Genomic DNA, 8,801 nt, shown 5'->3' on the forward strand with positions numbered 1-8,801 from the left:
AGTTCTGGACACCACACTTTAAGAAGGATGCAGACAAACTGGAACAGGTTCAAAGGAGGGCAACGAGGATGATCCTGGGGACTGGACACAAAGCCCTATGAGGAGAGACTGAAAGAACTGGGCATGTTTAGCCTTGAGAAGAGAAGACTGAGGGAAGATCTCTTAGAACTCTTCAAGTACTTGAAAGGTCGTCACACAGAGGAGGGACGGGATCTCTTTTTGACCATCCCAGAGTGTAGGACACAGAATAATAGGTTCAAGTTACAGGAAGCCAGATTTTGCCTGAAAATCAGGAAAACTTTGTTAGAGCAGTACGAGAATAGAACCAATTACCCAGGAGCGTGGTGGGCTCTCCAATACTGAAGGCATTCACGAGGCAGCTGGACAGCCACCTGTTGGGTATGCTTTAACTTGCATTCCTGCATTGAGCAGGGGGTTGGACTCAGTGGCCTTGTAGACTCTTTCCAATTCTACTGTTCTGTGAGTCTAATGCCGAATACATAATACACAAGATTCTAATGCAGAATACACTCCTGAAGGCTACCTTGCTTATTTTTGTTTTTTTACCTTCAATATTTTATATTTAGACAATTGTATTTTGATCCCCCAAACTGCTTAAGATCACAACTGCTTAAGAAATAAAGTTTCAATGTTTGAAGATCCATAGCAATGAAATACTTCTATTCACTAATAGTTTAAGAATGTACCTATAGCCAACAGATATTTCTATCAAACTTTAAAAAGCAGGGAAATTGGGCAGCTATAGTAAATGCACCAGGGGAGCAGGACACCTGACCTTCTCTCTGAGATATTGTACTGCCCTACTACAAATCTGTAAAAATGCAAACACAATTTGGGTTAGTCTTTCACAGTCCAATCCACTTCCTGAGTAGCTTGGAAGAATATGGTAACGTGCCTCTGAGCATATGGTGAGTGGTGGCAACACCTGCCATCTCCAAAGATGGAGAATTATATTTTTGTATGTTTGTTGGTGTTCTTACCTTGCTTCTTTCCTGTGTCACTACTGTTTCTACAGAGAATCTAATCTAGAAAAGTACATTAGTGAAGGGTGCTGAGAGTTCCTAGGAGATGCCCCATTTCCCTCACAGAGCATCAGTCAGAGCGGCTGACTGTTAAACCACTCTGGCCACTGGAACTCTGTCGGAACTAGGAGTCTCCTCTCAGCACCCTTCATGAACTACACTTCCCAGGAGTCTTTGGGAGAAGCCGTGACTGTCTAAAGTGAAGTAAAGGTCTGGTATGGGTGTGGACCCCTGATTAGGCAAGCCCAGCCGCTGTGGCTTTTAGAACACTGACAGTTGGTTCTGACTGAGCATGCCCAACATTATCATTGAGTTCCACGTAAAATTTGTTAAATTAATTAAAAATCAGCCAGGTATTTTTTTAACTTTTAAACTGCAGAAGATGAAGGTCAGAGTATGGGGCAAGATCAGTAATAGGATTACAGGTACTCTGTGAACATGGCTGATTTTTAATTAATTTCAACAAATTATGAGAACTCTTGACAGAAAAAAGTCTAAAAGGGGTTTGTTTTTCCCCTCTTTTTACACTTTAAACTTTCGATTCTCTGACTGTTTATGTATCGCCATGAAAATTTGCAAGGTTGTTAAGCAAGCGTTTGAATTCAGGACTATATGTTTTGTAAGGTTTTGTTTTGAAATGAGTTTATGGGAAGCATCAGAATGGCATGGGGCGGTATTTTGAATTTAACATTGCGGTATGTGAAAAATTCATGCTGACTATAGTATACAGCCACTCTTGTGGATGTATAATGAACAATGAAGATTCCAAGCAGCTAGTTGCCCCAAACACCATCTGAGTGTTGAGTCATGAGTGAAGCACAAGAATAAATTAAATATGTGGCCCAAAAAATTCAGTTCAATATATTCAATTGGTTTAAGAATATATATAAAACTGACCCTAACTGAGCTAATTAGGGAACTTAGATTCAAGCAAGATGGTGATTTCCAGTATTTTTCAGGATGCCTGCTACCTTCTTTGCTCACTAATTGCAGTTGTGCATTTATCAATTTAATGCATCATAGCTATCAAATTGATAAATACACAGCTGCAAACTACAGGAATACCCCGCTATACGGACCTTCACTTAACATACACTCACTTTTACGGACATACTCCATACTCCACCATGCCCCTGTTTACGTATGCTTGCTTCACACTTACGGACACTTAACCGTGCATGGAGGTGGAAATAGATGCGATCGCGCCACCGCAAATCAGCTGGGAGGCGCGATTGCGATCAGCTGAGAGGCGCGGCAGCGCAGCAGCAGAGGCTTTAGTGTGGGGCGTTGAGGCTCCACATGAAGGAGAGGTAAAAATGTTTTAAAAGGTAGTGCTTCACTTTAAGGACATTTTCGGTTTACGTACTCGCTCTGGTCCCATTGAGTACGTTAATGCGAGGTATTCCTGTAGTGAGGAAAGATGGTAACAGGCATCATGAAAAATCCTGGAAATCACTATCTTACTGAATATGGCTCCTTTTCACAAGCAGTTACATACTGTTGGTTCATACATTGGGGGAGTGCAGTTCATCAGTTGGTGGCCTGGGCTTACATGATGATACATACACTGTTTGCACTATTTGTTTTCCATTTATTGCAGAGATTTTATGAAAAGTGCCTGGGTTGATATTGAACGCTTCAAAGAGCAGAAGAACCATGACTTGAAAGAGGCCCTAATAAGTTATGCTGTAATGCAGATCAGTATGTGTAAAAAGGTAAGATTGTTGGACAAGTGTTTTTAACAAGGAAGCAGAATCTGTAGATTTAATGCATGAATGTTTCAGTTTTCAGGAAGGGGAACATCAGGATACTCCTCCCTGCATTCCTCAATAGCCAGTGAAACCCCTATCTGTTATGCTGTGTGAATAGGAATGTTCTGTTCATGCTTAAGCTTACATTATGTGGTCCATGATAAATGTAAGACTTGAGCTTCTCCATCATATGTAAAATTCCCAGTGGTTTTTAAGTGGAAATTAATGCATGAATATTGTTAGCTGATTTTATCCAGTTGCCGGCTTGAAAGCTCACTTCAAACACAGCATTTTCTCTATTTCTTTTGTTAATGAAGGGAATTCAAGTTTGGACAAATGCAAAAGAATGTTTCAGCAAGATGTGATATTTGGAACTCAGTCCTTCGTGGCAAATTGCCAGATAACAGAAGCACAAGTGCATGAACATGGATACTAAGTTGCTACATTATTAAATCATGGAATCGATGTAATTGTGAAAGTAGGGCACAAAGAATTGGTCTCTGTTCCTTGATGGCCACCTTGTGGCTTGTTATGCATGCAGTAGCAAATTGAACATTGTAGTTATCTCTTGAGGTAAGGTTATAGGGAGGATCCAAGTTGGCTCCAATGATTACCCGTACTAGGCTCTTGAACCACCAATCTTTGCACTATGTAAATCATTTCCAAGTGCACCTTCTTTATATGTTGCTGTTTCACATGTGTAATATAACATATACTGATGTGGACTTCTTTTCTCTGATGGCACAACATTATGTTTTCATAGTTTCAACTACATCTATAATATATCACATGCATTGTGCATCTCTGAAGAAACTTTTTTTAAAAAGTGTAATGTTTATATCAAATTTTTAAACAAAAGGGACGTTGTGTACAGTACAACGAGATGTTTCTGTGCTAAAAATGTAAAACCGATAGAAATTAATTATAGAACTTTTCTACTTGCCAGCACATGACTGAATAATAAGCACTGAATAATTAGTTACTGTTACCAACCTCAGTAAAAATGCTTAACACCAGCTTTAAATTGATTCAGCATCATCCATTAAGTTAAGAGTGTTATGTTCTCCATTAATATTTCAGTTTAAGATTATGCTGAATATAAAATTGTTCCCCTTCTGAACATTAGTGGTTGCTTCTGGAAGAACACTGTTAATCTGAATTGGGTTTGCTTTACACTTGTAGCAACATAAATGTGAATTGCATTAATTTTGTTTACTGCACTTGTTTTATCCAGATCTTTTTGAAAGGGACATAAGTAGAATGAATTATTTGATGTCCTTTCTGGTATAGTGTGTTCAAAAGCAAGGTAGCTCTTGCTAGCTCTGAATCTTAAAATGCAAGACACTGATTCCCAGTTGTAGGAAAGATCTAATGCCCGTTTGCCTCTTCTGCATAGGAGTATTTAAAATGTTACTTGACTGAATGTGTAATCAAGCCAGACATAATTGTAGCAAAGCTTCTGAGATTAATAGTACTCATTTGTCAAGTATGCATTTAATTATTTCAGATAACATCATATTAGGTTACATATACCAGAAAAACCTCTTAATACATTTATTTCCTCAAATCAGATCTTGTAAGAAATTCTTGCTGCAATTATAAAACCAGCTTTGCAGAGGAAAACATTTTCACCTAAATTATGTCATCGTTGATGCTTTTTCTAAAGGTTAATGACTTTTCAAAATGGTTCCATCTTCATTGTTTAAGTGGAAAATTCAGTCAGCTTAAGATGGTTGTATATTGCAGATCACTTCATTTCAGAGAACTGTAGAATCTGGGTCCTAAAACCAATAGAGTAAAAACTTGTACATTCCAAAAACAATAAGCAGCTACAAAGTTAGATTTTTCTAGTAAACCTCCTAGAGTAGTTGTGCCTTAATTTAATACCACTAGGCACTTGGAGTCAATATTTTCCATGCACTTGATCTTCCTAGTGCCTTTCCCCCTACCCCTTATTTCATAAGCTGTGTATCTTAAATGTATTAGTATGCCTTTTTCTTGCTAACTGTGTTAAATTTGAGAAGGGGTCAAAAGGTTTTTGTATGCTTTGTGCCAAATTCTAAATAAAACTACACTTTATTATTTTTGGGGGGGTGTTTTGCATTTATTTTGAATTGTCCAATTATTAAAATGGTTGTACACTATATTGGGATTTACTGTTGGCACTTTCTTTGAAAAAAGTACATTTTAAAATAATTCACAACTTTATTCAGTGTGTTTTTCCCCAGGTAATGTTCTCTGTATCTGTTGATGTTGGTAGTGTTGTTGAAGTGTGTATCTGCACATGCATTCGCTGGAGGAGGTGTTGTTTCTGTGTCATCTTTTTATTTAGGGAATCTGTGCTGCTGGAAACTAGAGAGAGAATTAATTTAGTTTATATGCTGCTGCTGCACAGTGGAACTTTCAACATCATTATGTCATCCAAATTATTATCAAAAGGCTTTATTAATGCCGCAGAGCTAGCAAGCACATGGTGGGACTATATTCAAAAGCTCATTGGATGCTCTGATCTAGAAATGATTGGATAACCCAGCTGGATCTTGGCTGGATCAGTGTTGTCTAAGTTTTAATAGCAGGAACAACAAATGGAACGGCATCAATCACAGGAAGAACAAGGGAAGAGATGTCAAGATGCACAGAAAAGGATTTATTCTGCTCAAGGCATTTCAGAATAAATTGTCCTCCAGGGGTACTCTTAAAGAACAGTTCTTTACCTGGTTTGTTAACCACAGGTTTGTTACAGCTTCAACAGTTGTTTATAGACCAGGTTGAAAACTGTTCTTTACAGGAACACAGGAAGCTGCCTGATAGAGTCAGACCATTGATTCATCTAGCTCAGTATTGTCTGCACTGACTGGCAGTGGCTTTCCAGGGTTTCAGACAGGCATTTCTCCCACCTCTACCTGGAGATGCTGGAGACAGATGCTCTGTCACTGAGCGATGGCCTTTCCCCTAAACTCTTCTTCAGGATTTATTCTGAAATGTGTTGGGCCTTAAAAGAAAAAGCTTCCTATGCACCTTTCTCCTTTATCTGTTTTCTTCCTAGGTTCTAATAATTAGACATACTTGCACATGAGACACACTTGCACATACTTTGGAACATTAATGGCCTAGTTGACACGCCATGCCCAAACCATGGTTTGGTCACTGCGGCTGTGACTGACGTTTGCACCCTCTAATCCCCCCCACCTTATGTGCTCTGATTTTCCTCCTTTGTTTTCTGGTTTCTGATAACCATTGTTTCTTATATCTGAACTTGGACATGTATGGCTTTCAATTCTGATATGAAGGCAAACTATGGTTTGAAGCAACCATAGTTTGAACTGGGCTGTCACTCTTGGTTTGGAAGCATGCTATTTTTTTGTCTGGATTTGCCATAAAATTTTACAAAGAAGAAAGTGGGCCCAAGGTGGGAGGATGCAAGCACCAGACAATGACCAATATCTTTTGGCCATTGTCTATAAACAATTTTAATATCAAGTCAGATAAAGGCCAGAACATAGCTTGGCAATGTGGAACACATCTATAACCCTGTATGCTTCACCATGCCATCCCTCCCCATGCTCTTGCAGATGAAGGTTTCCACTTCCATTTCCTGCTTTTGCTATCCATAACCTTTCCTGAGTTCTGCATTGGCAACTACCTCTGATCATAGTTTGCATTCCAACTGTGATCTGAAAGTACAACTTGGAAGTGGGTTTGCAAACAGTGTTCTAACAATAATGCTAACTAACTTTCCACTCCATTTTTGTATTTTTAATTTTAACATATATACAGAGGAAAGCTCAGTAGCATTTTTCTGTATAACATCTAAAGAAAAAATGTAAACAAAATTATAGAAGAAAATTCTAAATAAGCAGGCGTGTCAAACTTTAAGACTTAAAGCAACACCAATACTTGGTCTTTTATCTTGAAATTGTTGCAATATTGCGAACAAATGGTATCACTTCTGATACTAATAAAACATAACTAGTTTTTCATGAATCTTCTTTTGTGTTTTTCACTTTTTCTGATAAGTGTAATTAATTTTGCCTTAAGGGCAAACACCCATATCTATCTATCCAATACTTCATGGAGGGTATTATTTCAATCTCTAGTTTTGGTGGTAGCTGTATAGCAGGAGTGGGGAACCTTGGATCCTGGCACCAAATGCGGCCCTTGAGGCCTCTCTGTCTGGCCCTCAAACATGCCCTGCTTTGTGCCCTCCTTGAGTGCTTTTGCTTGGATGGAATGTATCCTTGAATTGTGATAATGCATGTTGCCTGCCTGGGTGGACAATGAAGACACTTGTGTCCGTGTATATAAACCTGAGTTTCATGGGGTTGGAATATAGCCTGTTGCCCTGCCCACTTTTGCTCTGTGCACTACAGGCATGCAGACCCTGGAACATTGCCCATGATGGAACGCGGCCCTCAGGCTGAAAATGTTTCCAGACCCACGCCATATAGGATGCTAGTTCTTTATGGGATTGGTTAACCAACCCTATCCGTATCATTTAAAAGACAAAGAAGAGAATCTAGTGAGATCACATAAGGCCACAAGAAGAATATTAGGTTGTTAATCATTCTCAAATATCTCTCTTCCAATTTGGGCATCTTAACAAATAATGGTATGTGAAAACAAGGTAGTAGAAAAGAAAGCCTGCATGTTAAAAAGGAGGATGGAAGGCATAGGGGTGCGTCTCCTCCAACAATAGTGAATTGTGTTTGAATTGAGCCAATACATGCATTTGCCCTCACCGCTGATGATGCTTCACAGCTGTAGGTCTGTGCTCAGAAAGTTTTGTATGAATATTGGTCTGCATCTATTTCTTCTGTAGAATTCAAGAGTGTGTGCATATTGTTCACCAGACATTGACCCAACCAAGATCTGCATAGTGTCAGCAAGTTTGCTGTATCATGAGCCTTCATATTATGCCCTGGGCATTCTCTTTAGAAGAATATGCACAGCAGCCAAGGGTCGGTAGTCGGGGAGGGGGAGTGGCGGTTATTTACCGAAGGTCCCTGGTTCTCACCAGACCTCCTCTCTGTGAGACCAAGGTGGCAGACTGCATGTACTGGAGGTTGGGCCCAAAGGGCAGTCTAGGGATTCTGCTCGTGTACCGCCCACCCCGCTGCACAACGGACTCCCTGGCCAAGGTGCTGGAGGTGGTCTCGGCTGTACGTGTACAGTCCCCAAACCTGTTGGTATTGGGGGACTTCAATGTACATTCAGAGGCCATCCTTACCAGGGCGCCTCGGGACTTCATGGAAACCATGGCTTCCTGGGAGCTGCACCTTATTACAATGGGGCCCACCCATGTAGCCAGTCATGCACTTGACCTTGTATTTGTCTCGGGAGAGGAGGGGAGTGATCTGAAAATTGGGGGTACATCCATCACCCCCTTGTCATGGTCAGACCACTACTTGGTGAGGATGGACTTTTCGGTGCCACAAACCCTCCGTGGGGGTGGAGGACCTATTAAAATGGTCTGCCCCAGGCGTCTGATGGATCCTGATGGATTCCTGAATGCACTTGGGGACTCTTTGGAGCATGCACACAGCCACTCGGCTGAGACCCTGGTGGAGGGGTGGAATACTGCGATTGCCAGGGCATTAGACCGGGTGGCTCCGAAACGCCCTCTCCCCCTGAATAGAGCTCAGACGGCACCGTGGTTCACCCTACGGTTGCGAACTCTGAGGCGGGAGGTGAGACGGCTAGAGCGCCGGTGGTGGAAATCTTGCTCTGACGACGATCGGACACATGTTAGAGCGGCTGCGGCAGCCTATCATGTGGCAATAAGGGCAGCAAAAAAAGATTTTTATGCTGCCTCTATTGCATCTGCAGAGTGTTGTCCCAGGAGACTATTCCAAGTGGGCCGGAGCCTGGTCGGTCCAGTTGCTCCGGAACCAATGGAACATGCTAAGGTCTCCTGTGACAAGTTTGCTAAACACTTTGCGGAGAAAATCGATCGTATTAAGAGTGTTATTCCGTGTGCTGTGGACACAGTGAGCGAGCCAGAGGTGAC

General features: G+C 41.0%; 1 protein-coding gene across 2 annotated transcripts in view; it reads left to right on the forward strand.

The window, feature by feature from the left end:
* Positions 1-4,878, forward strand: part of SNX4 (sorting nexin 4) — an 80,600-nt gene extending 75,722 nt beyond the window's left edge. For both annotated transcript variants that reach the window (XM_061609026.1, XM_061609027.1), the window contains 2 exons: positions 2,644-2,758; positions 3,112-4,878. In XM_061609026.1, coding sequence (XP_061465010.1) covers positions 2,644-2,758; positions 3,112-3,159 — 163 coding nt within the window. In that variant the 3' untranslated portion in view covers positions 3,160-4,878. The remainder of the gene's footprint in view (positions 1-2,643; positions 2,759-3,111) is intronic.
* The last annotated feature ends 3,923 nt before the right edge of the window (positions 4,879-8,801 follow it).

The sequence above is a fragment of the Rhineura floridana genome, chromosome 2 (assembly GCF_030035675.1).
Source record: "Rhineura floridana isolate rRhiFlo1 chromosome 2, rRhiFlo1.hap2, whole genome shotgun sequence".
NCBI lineage: Eukaryota > Metazoa > Chordata > Lepidosauria > Squamata > Rhineuridae > Rhineura > Rhineura floridana.